We start from the raw sequence: 15,804 nt of genomic DNA on the forward strand, positions 1-15,804 counted from the left end.
CACGCACGCACGCACGCACGCACACACACACACACACACACACACACACACACACACACACACATTTACCGTATCACGCGCGTATACACAGGTACAAACACACCATTAGCAGGTGTGTATACAGTGGTACAGACACACCTTTACCGTACCATACGTGTATACACAAGCGCATACACTCCTTTACCGAATCATACGTGTGTACACAGGAACAAACACACCTTTACCATATCACGCGTGTAGACAGGTACAAACACAGACTTTGTCATATCACGATATATTTAACACTCCCCTGATTACGCCAGTTCACCCGTAGCATCGTGTCTAAACACTTTCAACAGTTGCCCGTCTTTTAACGAGACAGTAGTGCTCTTTGGTTTATCTCCAGTTCGCATCTTTAACAACATTAAAGTTTGTTTGCTATATTAAATAGTGGACGTTAACATAACCGGCGATACTGGCTCCAGCACACAGCAATTCATTATCTTTGGTATTACAGCTTATGGCAGGAATAAGCGAAAAGGAAGACGGAAACGGTAGTTAGCATCACAGTAAATGGTGTCTTTGATTATATGTGACTAGCCTAGTTGGTTTCACAGGCACACACGAAATGCAGTGTTTCCAACTGTTTGTCGCGGGGTGTAACGCTTTCAGCATTTTAACAAACAAATTTAAACACAAAATAACTGCCACGGGTATACATATATAGTTGACTGGTAAAACGAATCTTGCAAACATAGAAGCAATGGTGAATATGCAAGTACTAGTATCAATAGACTACCATCACAGGATCGGAATGATATGAATTACGACCAGTAGATGGAGCTAGCTAGGGACATGCACACGAACAAAATTCTAACACGGTAACATACCAACATGGGTACAATACACCCATATCGGCCAAATTCTGACAAAATATACGATAACGAATACAATATTCCCATGTTAATACATATTTAAGAAGTGAACGTGCCTTTTTATGAGTAAAATATACCCATACGTATTAAATTCTAGCAGGGAAGCGTGGGACGTAGGGCTGAAATGAGTCATGACAGGTAATCAGACAGCCAAGTGAGACTACGGTTACAACTCATCGTTACATCGCCAAACTACAGGGTTCATAACATTGCATGCACCTCTCACGAAGCTCGCGCCACGTTATGCTATTCACTAGTTGACTGGGAGAAAGCTAAGAATCACTCTGCCTTGTAACAACAGTCGTGTTACGTCACCATGCCACGCTCAAAACATATCTCTCACTTCAACCCGCAGCCCTTAACTCCACTCAGTACGTACACCACGGTAGACGGTACCAGCTTTCCCGAAAAATCATACTCACAGATTTGCTTTTGCTTTGGTTAAACGTCTCTCACAAAAAAATAACAAAACTTAAAATATGAAAGAAGTCAATGCAACGATAATCGCACCAAATTTATAAAATCACGAAAACCTTATAAAATCTCTCGATCAAGTCACACGCCGAATCGATAACATCACAACCTGCTAATCACAACTGAAGACAAAAGGGGAAAATCCACCTTGAAAAGGTGCCTTGATAACACGTGCGGTAGGAAAGGAAAATGGAGTGAGGAAGGAGGAAGCCAAAAGAAAAAAACGCAAAAGGAACGTAACGTATAGTGACAGCTAGTTAGTAACTACTAACTACATGCGGATCCTTGCTACGTACACAGCATGGATGCCAACACCCACCACCCCACCATCGCAGGTGCTAGGTCACCCGGCGCCGCGCCTCGCACTCTCACGGCGTCGTAGTTATTGCTGACCCTCCCCGACTGGGCGGTCGCGTGCTGGCAACACTGACATTTCTACACGGATTCACACACGGTATGTACGATGACCGACGACGAAAACGACCGTTCACACAGGGGAACATGCGGAGAGCGAGACGCCACGTGACTGCCCCTTTGAGAATGCCCCTGAGTTGAATATTTCCCCCTGCTGCAAAAAACTTCAGTTCCCCCCTGTGTGCAGAAGGCGGCGGCACTCCCCCCCCCCCTTGCGAGTGGCCAGCTGGCAAGATAACAAACGGAGGCTGGACATGTGCAGCGGACGCTGCCACCGGCGCCCCCTGGTGACCCGCCAAACTACGAAACGCAAAATGTAATGCAGTGCGAGAGACGAGAACTGTGTCGGTGCGACCCACTTGCTGCCGTTCCCCTGTCTGAAAGGTGCCGCGCGTGCGTTCTGCCTTAACACGTGTATAAACTATCCTACTGTACAGTCAATAAGAGTCGTATTTTTCGTATTACATAAACCGACGCACTAACGGGTGAGCGAGCGAGAACGCTCCCTGCCCAGCGATGGCTCTTCTCCGTGGACGCCTGTGTGCGGCCGGTCTACCGGGTTCTCCTGCGAGGCATATCTACCGCCGCCAGGGAGCATGCCCGATGGCGATGCTCGATGTCTCGGGCACGCTCCCGTCGCCGCGGCAACCCGCCTCCCGACTCTTGCAACCCGATCTACCCGCTACGCACACGCGCAATTCATTTACTAGGGAATTAGTTACAGCGTTCTCTCTCCATGTCTCTATCTCATTCTCTCTCCGTCTGCATCGCCGACGCCGCCCCACTTGGAAGCGCCGCTCGCCGCTGGACCCAGCTCAGTAGTAGGTTTCCCGCTCGACCCATCCGCCCGGATTGCGTCGTAGTAGGAAGCGGCGCGACTCGTCGTAGATGAAGATGAGCACGCTGAATGGCAGGCCGGGAAGCCACCACCAGAACCTGGAAGGGAGGAAGACGGTGAATAATCAGGGAGAGGTGGCAGGCCGGGAAGCCACCACCAGAACCTGGAAGGGAGGAAGACGGTGAATAATCAGGGAGAGGTGGCAGGCCGGGAAGCCACCACCAGAACCTGGAAGGGAGGAAGACGGTGAATAATCAGGGAGAGGACAGCGGCTGTGTTACGACCGCGGTGAACCGCATTGCCAAACAACAGCAACAGCAGTAATACTGGTAAGGATAAGTTTAACAGAGATGGCAACTGACGAAGAAACAATGATGATGGATGATGATGATGACAAAAATAATAATAAATGGATTGAGGCAGCGAGTTATCCAGACACTGATGAACAGCGACTATAATGTAGGCGACATAACCGCCGCACTTCACTAATGGCATGCAGAGTTATTGTCGTCCCACAGTGTAGCGATTACGCACGCACAATACGTCACTCGATCGGGTACATGTTGAGTCCGCTTGTCCAGTCCGGGGCAGTACGCCATGAACGCAGCTAGCGCCGGTCTCAAACACGAGCCCAAAGTTCAAGCATGTTGTTCCTGCGATGCAGAGAAACCGCACGCCACACATCCTACCCATTATCACCATCACTTTGTACAACAACAAGTTTCCCATGCGCCAAATTATGCGTCGCCAACTAAAATCGCTGAGAAAGCGTACTGAACGATACTTGCCTCCCCTACGTACGAGCTTTACTAAAATGCGAAATAATTATTACAACCCCACCCAGACGCGTGTCTGTGAACAGGCCTCTCTCAGACACACTGACACCGTTACTGCATAGAATGTATAGATTATCATACCATGACAAAGTACTGACACCGGCATCGCAAATGATACCATACCTCTCTTATCCAGCATTGTTTTGCATGAATAATGGTTGGTGGATAATTTACCGATATTCAGAAATAGAGGAGCAAAGAATGGAAACGAGAAGGTGTGCACAATCCCCACTGCTGACGCAATTAATCGTATTTCAGAGCTTGGTATAAGACACAGTTTCTAACACAACATCAAGCCCACAGTTAATGCTTTGAACAGCCATTGCTACTCAACTTTGCTCCATGTTAACCTCCCCCACTACCCATCATGCCCATTAACTCTTCCGCGCACCCATACTCAGCTGTCATTGCTCCACTAGTTAAAATCCCGCCGCACTACTCACTTCATGCTCCCACTAGTTAACTCTTCCGAGCACTACCACTTCATGCTCCCACTAAATTGCGAATAGTCAACTCATGCTCCCTGTCACCTGCACACTACTCAACTTCATCTCCCACTAGTTAAAGCATCTTCCGCGCACTTACTCACTTTCATGCTCCCACTAGTTAACTCCATTCGCACACTACTCACTGATCAAGGCTCCCTCACTACGATTAACTCTTCTTCTACTCACCATGCTCACGTAACTTTTCGCACACTACTCACTTCAAAGCTCGCCACTAGTTAACTCTTCCCACATCTCTGCGAGCCCACAGTAAACTCCGCACACTCATTCAAGCTCCGCACTAGTTAACTCTTCCGACACTACGTCACTTCATTGCTCACCACTAGTTAACTCTCCAGCACACTACCTCACTTCATGCTCCCACTAAGTTAACTCTTCCGCCACACTACTCACTTCATGCTCCCACTAGTTGAACCTTCTTCCCGCACATTACTCACTTCAATCCTCCCACTAGTTAAACTCTTGCGCGCAACTACTCACTTCATGCCCTGCTTTGCAGGGACACATGTTGCCGGCGAGTTCTTACAGATGATCAGATTCAGCCCACTGCCACGACACGATGGCAGACGAAGAACGCTGTGCTGGCACGTGTACTCCAGGATATCTTACGGTTGGAGTCGTTCTGAGCAAGCACACACGCGGCTCGTATACCGCGGCTCTAATCACGTAAGATCAAACTGTCAATCGACACTCGTATTGCTATATAATGGTTGGTTAATTGTTATCACTGTATGGAATTGCATATCAATGTTGGTGAATTGTTATCAATGTATGGAATTGGTTGCTAATTGTTGGTTAATTGTTATCACTGTGTGGAATTGCTTTGCTAATGGTTGGTGAATTGCTATAATTACTTTACAATACAAGAATTGCTATCATAACTTACAATACAAGAAGAATGTCTTGTTCACGGCCGGTTAATTGTTATCATGTGGAATATATTACTAATGCCGGTTAATTAAGTGATATATTACATGAATGCCGTTAATGTTATCAATGTAGTTACTAATGGCCGTAAATTGTTATCATGTAATATAGCCCTAATATATCATGTAGACATTATTATTGCCCAGTTAAATTGTTATCATTGTGGAATATATTACTAATGGCCAGTTAATTGTTATCATTGTGCCAATATATTACTAATGCCTGCGTTAATTGTTACATGCTGGAATATATTACTAATGCGGGTTTAATTGTTATCAATGTGGATATATTACTAATGGCCGGTTAAATTGTTATCATGTGTGGAATATATATACTAATGCGCCGGTTTAATTGTCTATCCATGTTGGAATATATTACTAATTGGCCGGTTAATTGTTATCATGTAGAATATATTACTAATGGCCGGTTAATTGTCATCATGTGGAATATATTACTAAATTATAGTGATGATTAATTGTTATCATGTGGAATAATTTACTTAATGGTTGATTTAATTATCAGTGGAATATAGTTACAATGGTTGGTTAATTGTTATCAATATGGAAGCAGATTATTAACACGTTCAACGCTGCCAGGTGTTTAACAATGCAACACTAAACCCGGCTACCGCCCCTGCGCTGGCCGGGTTTTCGCAGTTTTTACCGCGTATCTCGACTTATTGATTCACATGACCATTTCCTTTTGCAGGATAAGCTAAACACCAAACTGACATCATTTACTGCTGCCATGAGTCGTTATCTCACCCTTACACGTTCAGATAGTATGGAAAATCGTTCTCTTTCATAATAACATATTGTTATGAAAAAACAGGGCAAAACGAACATTTCGTGCATTTTCGTCTCAAATGCCACCACACCGGTGGATTTTCGCGGAGTTTGTTATGATATCGTTTGAACAGTATACTATGATTTTCACGGTAAGAAATGTGACAACGCTTACACAATGTGTGGGGTATGAACCTTGTTTTGTTTTTCTACATGCAAAATACCTCGAAAATTTATTACATACTACACAGTTATTATATTATATACCGTTAGAAAAAACGGTTTAAACAAACCTTTGTTGATGATGAGCTTTTTAGCCCCGAAATTTACCTTGAAGCCTCAAAAAAACTCCAATGGTTGCACGTTCGAATCAACAGTAAGCAAATTGTATTTCCGTTAGCTCATGTAAGACTTGGGTAATATAAAGACTGTCCCGTTTAATTTCTTAGGTAGGTATGCCTGCCATCTGTCTGGAAATCAGAGTAACAAAAACCAATAATCTAGCCACGGATGTTGACTCGATGATCCCGCAGGGGAACAGTGTTAATTGTTGGCTCCATTGTTATCGCCATAAACGAGTACACGACATTACGATCGTCATTCGAAGCAAATCTTCAGCGTCATTCAAGAACCAACATTGCGGTTAGAGCATCGTCAGCCCGCAGCACACGCTCGGGCAGTGCTACGGAGCATTAACCGCGTGCGCGCGCGCGCGCTGAGGAGAGAGAGAGAGAGACACGCACACCATTCCTGGCCGTAGGAGTCAGCGCGAGGTTGTTAACGGCCCGGGAGTCCACTCGGCGCGTATGCCCAGCAGCGTGTCGAGCCTGAATCCGTTTGAGCCCATGATGACGAAGTAGACAAAGAAACCAGCTAAAGCCTGCATCATGCCGATCTGTCCGTATGCCAACGAGAATCAGACGCGGCGTTCACCTATAACGACATCAACAAACAGCAACTGTAGCAACAGCTACAAACAACAACTATAACAACGAACAATACAGCAACAAACATCAACTGTAGCAACAGCTACAAACAACAACTATAACAACGAACAATACAGCAACAAACAGCAACTGTAGCAACAGCTACAAACAACAACTATAACAACGAACAATACAGCAACAAACAGCAACTGTAGCAACAGCTACAAAAACAACAACTATAACAAACGAACAATACAGCAACAAACAATCAATGCAGTTCACACACAGCCGTGTGTATTCAATCCAGAATAGATAGTATTATTGGAGAGCGCCTCGTGCGTTTTTTCTGAGCTTCTTGTGAGCAGTAGCTTAACCAGTAACCTCTCATGCGCAATAACCTAAATTATCGAACGCATAACGTAACTCACAATAATGTCGCTGAGTAGTAACCTAATCTACATAACTTCATTGTAAACAGCATGACACGACACATAAGGTTACTGTTAACAATAATGTAACAATTACGTGCGGTAAACTTAATTACTCTCATAGCGAAATTGAACTCATCGCGGGCTGTAAAGCAAACCATAAGGTTTGTCGCGCGACGCAACGTAATTGCTATCTCGCCATCGTGAACCGCGCCGATTCGCCGCAGACGGAAATTACAGCGTGACGCACCAGCTTGTCGTGCAGCGGGTCTCGCGGCTTCCGCTTCATGATGTCGCTCTCGGCCTCCTCGTACGCGAGCGAGATCGCCGGCACGAGGTCGGTGCCGGGTCGATGCACAGGATCGTGATCGCGCCGAGCGGCAGCGGGATGTCGAGCACAATGAAGAGCAGGAACGCGAGATCTCGGGATATGTTGCTCGTCAGCGTGTACGCGATCGACTTCTTCAGGTGTCGAAGATGAGGCGGCCCTCCTCGACGCCGGTGACGATCGACGCAAAGTTGTCGTCGAGCAGGATCATGTCGGCGGCCTGCTTGCTGACAGTCGCTGCCGGAGTATGCCCATCGCGACGCCGATGTCGGCCTTCTTCAGCGCGGGCGAGTCCGTTGACGCAGCCGTCGCCCGTCACAGCGACGATGGCGCCCTGCCGCTGGCAGCCCTCGACGATGAGAGCTTCTGCTGCGGGCGAGGTGCGGCGCGAACACGATCTCGGAGTGGCTGTTGAGGATGTCGTCGATCTGCGCCGGTGTCATGTCCTTCAGATTGACAGCGCGTGCACGACGCACCGGCGTTCGCGATCCCTGCGAGAGACAGGGGGAGGGGGCGTTATTAATATACGAGATGTTAACGAGAGGTTAGCATCGCACGCACAACAGTAAACACACGATGCACCGGGTTTGCGTCCCTGTGAAAGACGGGAGCGTTGGATAGTGAGAGGTGGGCATCACGCGCGCAGACCTGAGGCAGTAAACAGACATGACATGCGTGTTCGTGTCCGTGTGAAAGACGGGAGCGGGTTAGCGAGAGGTTGGCATTACGCGCACAGACGTAGGGCAGTAAAACACAGCGCTGACATTCAAAGACACGGTGGTAGTTTGCAAGGATACCATCATAGACGAGCAGGTGGTTGGAGAAGACACACAGATACACGTACGCTCACACACTTGCATGCACACAATCACAGCCTACACGCAAGCACGCACACACACAAAACACAGATATAAGCACGTCCTCACACACAAACACAGCTACAAGCACGTCTGCACACACAGCACGCACGCACGCGCTGACGCACGCACAGACACAAACACAGCTACAAGCACATGTCGCGCAACACACAACACACACAACGTCACACACATCACACACACACACACACAACACACAACACACACAAAACACACACACAACCGTCCACGCACGCACGCATGCACGCAACGCACAACACAAACACAGGCTACAAGCACATATCCGTACGAAAAAAGGAAGCAATAAGAGAAAACTCGTAACAATCGCTGCGATCCCCGCCGCCGGATCGATCCCGGAGACGCACCTGGGATTGACGTCGTCGACACGGACTCCAAGTCGCATGCGATGTCCTCTACGCGTCTCGTTGCCCTCGGAGATGATGCCGACGCTCTAGCGATCGCCTTGGCCGTGATCGGTGGTCGCGCGGTCACCGATGATCACCTGATACCTGCCGAAGACGGTGACAACTTTCAAACGAGTGGACGTCACCGCAAATTGTGGACCGAACTGATCCTAGCACGTGACCACGACGGGCTTACTATCAGAAGATGACAATGTGCTCATTATTGCTCGTCGAATTTTCAAAACAACAGCCAGAGTTACCAAAAAATTAGCAATCACGAAGGAAGAGATTGTCTGATTGAATGTCAAAAGAATAATAGCATATCTGCGTGAGAAAACAATAATGACGTTGAACTGCACAAATAGTACGGTGAAACAAAGTGAGTACAAGTTCTGTGACTGTGCTGATTATTAGAATCACTTCAGAGTGCTTGCACACATCTGTAACTCACAGGTACGAGTGACTAAACAACAATATAGACAGAAGCCATTGAAAATTTGAGCAGCAAACTCCAAAGAAGTAAGTTCACATGCAATTCATGGCGAAGAGCTGACAAGTTTGTTCAAGAGCAATCTTCTCTGATTCAAAAATTCACTCGAGATTCACTGTCATCACTGCTGATAAAAAGGAAATACCTCAGTAAGACGCATAATTACCCGAAGCAAATGAATTTGACCCTCTTTCTAACCATCAAAGTTCTATCACCAATTTTTTTCATTGGCGTGCACAGGTTTATTGCACCACACCACATGCACGTATTTTCCCGAAACTTTTCTAAATTAACTTTGAAACACAGAACACAAACACTGCACACACGAGTAGTTTTCTGACATCACTAGAACCTTGGCGGACGCGACGCATTTCCAATGCGAGTCAGCTCTTGGTAGTACCTGAACAACAACCAGGAAACATGGTCTAGGCACTGTACTTTGCATCTGCCTCTCATCTACTACTGCAATAAATTTCATACTTTAACAACACGTTAGCAGGCAAAAACCATTCTCATTGATAAACTACAACACAGTATTACACACGTGCCTAACAAATAAAAATTTGTTTGATACAATCAGCATAAAGCAATACAGTCGGTCACCAGAGAATAGCCCACTAAACGATCAATCGACAACAAAGACAGCGCGTTGCAATTAAAAAACAAACAAAAAAACCAATCACTATCGCATCATTAACCCTATGTTTGTTTGCGGCACACCATGCTCGCGATGGCGCAACCATGCCACGCCCGATCGCGCAACCACCACGCGTCCCGCCGATCGCGCAACCACGCCAAAGAACCGCCGACGCGGCAACCGACCCGATCGCAAGCACACGCCGATCGCAAGCACCAACGCCAACCGATCGCGGCCAACACACACGCCGATCGCGCCACCACGCGCCCCGATCGCAGCAACCACACAGCCCGATCACTGGCAACCTCACGCCCGATTCGCGCGCAACCCCGACCAGCCGATCTGCGGCAACCACGCCCGATCGCGGCAACACGCCCATCGCGGCAAGCCCCAGATCGCAGCAACCCACAGCCCGATCGCAGCACCGAACGCCAGAGCCCGATCACCGGCAACCCACGCCCGGATTCGCAGCAACACACCCTGATGCGGCACGTCACACGCACATCCCGATCGCGGCACCAACCCCGATCAGCGGCACACCACCGCCGCCCCCGTCGGCCCCGATCGCGCAACACGCCCGCAGGAGTCGCAGCAACCACGCCAAGCCCGATCGCAGCAACCACGCCAAGCCCGATCGCGGCAACCACGCCCGATCGCAGCAACCACGCCTGATTGCGGCAACCACGCCAAGCCCGATCGCGGCAACCACGCCTGATTGCGGCAACCACGCCCGATCGCGGCAACCAAGCTCGATCGTGGCAACCGCGCCCAATCGCAGCAACCGCGCTCGATCCACAACTACTCTCGATCGCGGCAACTACCCTCGAGTTAGAAAGGCCAGAGGTCGACGGTGAAACGTGAAAGGTCAGTTGTGCAGGGGCGGACGTACCAGCACTGCGACACTTGACGACGGCGTCCGGCACGGCGGCCCGCGGCGGGTCGATCATCGACATGAGCCCGACGAAACGCAGGTTCTCCAGCGGGAAGTTGGGGTTTTCGCAGTCAAACGGGAATCCCTCGGGGTACTTGTCCAGCGGCAGGTAGTAGTCGCAGAAACCTGACGACGAGTCACAATTAATTAATTAACATCGCCCCTCGTTAAGTCCTCCACGACGCGATTGTCGTAAACTTATCGGAACCTTCTTTCGACGCACAGTGCCGACGTGACCGGTGGCAGCGTGTGTTAAATTATATTTGTGCGGAACAACTGTGTGGAAGCTAGACATCTGTCTGTTTTATTGTAAGGGGTCCCAAAAGAATCAAAATATGCCTAGGTAATATTCGTGCAAATCGCCCTTGCAAAACGTTTTCGGCACATTCGAGAATGCTAGGGAAGTTTAAAAAGGAGCCCTTCACTGTTCATAATTTTGTGCGTACTGTTGCCTGCAAGCATTTCATACTTTCTACTGAACTCGAACCACAAATCACAACGGAGTATTGAAGTGAAACTACCGGCACACACCTAGCACACACTCGCCGAGCCTTCCCAGCTCAAGGTATGCATCCTCAAATGCGTTCTTCCACTCGTCACACTAACCACATCACTGCACGCACGCACGCACGCACCTAGCACACGCTCGCCGAGCCCTCCCAGCTCAAGGTAGGCATCCTCAAACGTGTTCTTCCACTCGTCACACTAACCCAGAGATGCCAACATATATTTGAAGCAATCTGTAGTTTCTGGCCATCAAATTAGTAGTTCGAGGGGGGGAGGTTCGGGGGGAGGGATTATTAATTTTACACACACACACACACGTTCTAAATTGTAGTACATACGCTGCCACGTACATGAAACATTGTATTACGGCTAGCGTAAACATGGTTCATACAGGAGGACTGAAATTTTTTCCAAGGACTTTTCAAGGACATTTTATCGGAAATTCAAGGACATTTTATCAGAATTCATACACAGAACAAAACATACCAGGATTAATTTAATAACCCCATTCTTAATCACTGCATGTCACCTCTAAAACTAACCTGGATCACATTAATAAACTCTTCTAAACACTGTCACTTCTACAACATACCTTGATTTACTGACTGATTTTACTGACTTACTGTAATTTGTGATCATCATTTAACTGTCTATCGTGTCTATAGCTTTTTAAGCTCATTTAACGAAATTTTTATTGAGGTTTGCACATTATTGATGGTACAAAATTTCTTTTTATTACAGGCGACGATTCTTTCTAAAAATTCAAGGACATTTTCATGAAATTCAAGGACATTTTCATGAAATTCAAGCATTTCAAGCACAAAATCAACATTTACTAAATTCAAGTACTTTTCAAGGACTCCCCTCAAATTCAAGTACTTTTCAAGGACTCCCCTCAAATTCAAGGACTTTTCAAGGACTGTGCGAACCATGGCAAATAGTGGAGCGTCTGACTGTACGAGCGAGGAGGATCGATTGTTTATACGCGAAGTCTCTTGCAGCTGGGGTCCTGGGCCCGCGTAAGGGCCCTGGAAGCTCAGGGGGTTTGAGAAAGCGGCCCGCGAGGCACGTGTGTATTGCTGTGCACATCCATCGATGCTGCGTACGTGCCTGCTGGCAGGGGCGGCATTGATTGAAGTACGGGGGGAGGGGGGGCACGATTGTTTCAGCGTGGTACTAATCACTACTAAAATGTAGAGGGTTGGCATTGCTGGACTATGAGAGAGCGACAGCAAAACTCTTTCAGGGAATTGACAAAAAAGCTACAATCAGGAATGACACACGAGTGTGTCGGCAGGAAAAAATTCAAAAATATACGTGTCAATTTCATTAGGATTTTCCATGGATTACCGTTCTATAATCCTTGGTTCTACGGGTCTACGTAGGCACACCCGCAGGCACACCTGCGCACAGGCACGCACGCACGCGCGCAGGCACACGCGCAAGCACACGCGCAGGCACGCACGCGCACACATGCACGCGCGCAGGCACACACGCACGCAAGCATGCCCGCAGGCACACCGGCACACACAGGCACGCACGCACGCACGCACGCGCGCAGGCACACACGCAAGCACGCCCGCAGGCACACCGGCACGCACGCACGCGCGCAGGCACACACGCAAGCACGCGCACAGGCACACACGTATATTCGCGCGGGTGGCGGCGCGCGCGTGATTGAATGCAATACAGTACAGTACACACATGCATGCTTAAATGGTAAACACTTGACAGTCACACCGTACCATGAATTCTACCGCGCCGTGGAACCAGCTGCCGCTAGCGGCAGAGGCCTAGGCATCGCAGCGCAGCAACGCCGAGCGAGAGCGGCAAGGCGCGGGACCGACCTGGACAATCGATTTCCAGAGCGACTTTTTCTTTTGGGGTCGTCCCCGATATCATGTTTTCGGGGGCTCTTTTTGGCATTTCGGGGGCGAAATCGCCTGCCGCCCCCGTGTATTTTTTCCCCTGCGTATTATAGACTGACGGACCAAAAATAATTTTTTTTTTCCAATCACAGTGAAATTCGTAGTTTGATATAAACTGGTCGTAGTGGTGCAAAGGAACAGAAATTCGTATATAAAATACGGATAAATCGTAGTGGTTGGCATCTCTGCTAACCACATCACTGCACGCACGCACGCACGCACCTAGCACACGCTCGCCGAGCCCTCCCAGCTCAAGGTAGGCATCCTCAAACGCGTTCTTCCACTCGGCATCGATCAGCAGGTCCTGTCCATCAACGAAGATTGTCGAGCAGCGGTCGAAGATGCGCTCGGGCGCACCCTTCATCATCACCATCTGCCGCTTGTCGTTCGGGTCATCGCTCTTATGAATGGACACCTGCAATGCCGGGCGTGGCACGTGACACGGGGGACTGACTGTACGCTGGGGGGAGCGCTGACAGGACACGTGACACGGGGGACTGACTGTACGCCGGGGAACGAGTTGACCCTACGTGTGACATGGGGGGGGTTCGTCCGCCGAGGGGAGCGTTGACAGGACGCGAGAAACCGCGTGTGACGCACGCCTATGGGACCACCTCTACATGCATGGACGCCTGTCTAGAAAGTACACTTTCAGCATTTCTCTGAAGTGGCATCTGTAAGGTGAAATCACCGCAACAGAACAAAACTGGTCTATAAAGGACACTTTTCATACAAGACGGGAGATTAACTCTATTAACTATGTTTCTAAAATGACCTTACAGCACAAATTATCCAATGCTAAACCGCTCGATTGTTTGTTTTAAAAGATGCAAGAATGCACACGTTGATCGTTAACAGCATTTGTGTGTGAGAACACAAGGCTAGCTAGCAAAGGTAGGAATATTTACATAGAATTATAGCACACTAAGGAACATAAACTGAAAGACGGACACGGACCTGGTACTTGTTTGTCGAGTTGAACGGGATCTCCTCAACCTTTGGGTTCCTCTTGCGTGTCTCCAAGACGCCACCGATGGACAGCTCAACACATTTCAGCAGAGCTGATTCGGACGCATCGCCGGTACACTCACTACGGGCGGACGCAAATCAGATCATGTAACGCCGGGTTTCGACACATACTGCGCAGTCTAACAGGTAACGAGTGCAGTTAAGACGCTTTACATGCGTAAATACAATTAATTTCCTCCATGCTCATTCAGAGCAGTTCTCGTGAATTTGAAATCGATCGATAAAACGATCGACCGGCCATATTGATACTCGACAAGAATCAGCTTGGCATGCATCGCCTGGTAGCATAGCATAGTGAGCTACCCAACATTAGTTTTGAATTAGTGTTGCAGAGGTTTTCGAAACTACAAGGTTACAAACGTCACGGAAGGTGACTTTACTATAAGAGCAATATTGGTCAGGCAATCGCATTGATCATGCAATCGCTTAAACTTAAGTTATTCATGCAATCGATTAAACTTATTTAGGTCATGCAATCGATTAAATTGGTCACATAAATGCTTAAACTTATATTGGTCATGTAATCGTTAGGAATGTTACCGTCTTAGTATGGGCAGATCGTCTTGTCCCTCCTTAAATTCTGCCCTATTGCAAAGAGTTGCAACTTGGGCTAATGCCTTCCATCCTGAAGCACTTTTCTCAAACGTTTCGCCTACAAAGTGACAAAATAAAGACATCGTTAGTTCAATGTCCCATTTATCTACTTCAATGGACGAAAAATTGGGCAAGATTATGTGAATTTTTTCATCGTTTATGATGAAGCGTGTGCTTGTGCGCGTTGTGTGCACGCAAGCGTATCTACGTTAATGCACGTATATGTTTAGCAGCAATAATACTTTCTACGTTAGCACGGATGCAAGATTGTTTGCTCGATAGATGGTTTTTGTGACAGAAGTTAAAGTAACATCAATGTTTTGTCCCAGGATGGAAATTTCAAGACGCAAGTGCCGTTTCACATCCGACAATGAAAGTTTGCACAGTTTCCCCATGTTTCAGCTCAAACTCTATTCCCACCCTTCCTCACTAGTATGGTGAAAAATAGCTTTAAAGGCCTTTTCACTCCACATCTCAGGGACGACCTAAATTATTCACGCTCCGGTTTTATCTCCCAGCAAACATGATTGTGGGAAAGTGATTTACGGGAGGGATACGCGTGTCTACGACGCGCTCGTGCACGCACCAGATTGGTCCTCAGTGGTGTCGGCTTCCCAGATGGCGTTGTCATACCACATGTGAGCGACGGTCATGCGGTTCTGCGTCAGCGTGCCGGTCTTGTCCGAGCAGATGGTCGACGTGGAGCCCAGCGTCTCGACAGCCTCCAGGTTCTTAACGAGGCAGTTTTTTGAAGCCATGCGTTTCGCGGTGAGAGTCAGGCACACCTGGTGAGGGAACAGAACGCGTCACCACCTAGCCCCGCCGGTAGTTGCCGTGACGGTGGCTAGCAGACCCTCAGGTACGTTCCCCTCCTCCCCTCTCCTCCCAACCTGCCACCACCTAGCCCCGCCGGTCAGGGCTCGAATTAACCGACGGCACCGACGGCAATTGACGTCGGTGCCCCTATCAATTGCCGTACTGCCCCTGAAAATCCAACTCGACCGACGGCAGTCACCTGCCTTGCCCTTTT

At 48.3% G+C, this 15,804-nt stretch overlaps 1 protein-coding gene and 1 long non-coding RNA gene across 2 annotated transcripts in view; both read right to left on the reverse strand.

The window, feature by feature from the left end:
- LOC106821178 (sodium/potassium-transporting ATPase subunit alpha-like) overlaps window positions 1-15,804 on the reverse strand; it is a 48,817-nt gene that overhangs the window by 11,842 nt on the left and 21,171 nt on the right. Inside the window, exons 9-13 of the mRNA XM_014825871.1 lie at window positions 15,361-15,559; window positions 14,721-14,832; window positions 14,109-14,241; window positions 13,374-13,566; window positions 10,675-10,842 (exon numbers count right to left, since the gene is read on the reverse strand). Coding sequence (XP_014681357.1) covers window positions 10,675-10,842; window positions 13,374-13,566; window positions 14,109-14,241; window positions 14,721-14,832; window positions 15,361-15,559 — 805 coding nt within the window. The remainder of the gene's footprint in view (window positions 1-10,674; window positions 10,843-13,373; window positions 13,567-14,108; window positions 14,242-14,720; window positions 14,833-15,360; window positions 15,560-15,804) is intronic.
- On the reverse strand, window positions 704-4,502 carry LOC106821179. Its single transcript, XR_001395703.1, has 3 exons — window positions 4,463-4,502; window positions 3,189-3,293; window positions 704-2,738 (listed from the first exon to the last, which is right to left on the reverse strand). It is a non-coding gene; the product is annotated as an uncharacterized LOC106821179 (long non-coding RNA).

This window comes from Priapulus caudatus, unplaced genomic scaffold (assembly GCF_000485595.1).
Source record: "Priapulus caudatus unplaced genomic scaffold, Priapulus_caudatus-5.0.1 Scaffold62, whole genome shotgun sequence".
NCBI classification, from domain to species: domain Eukaryota; kingdom Metazoa; phylum Priapulida; class Priapulimorpha; order Priapulimorphida; family Priapulidae; genus Priapulus; species Priapulus caudatus.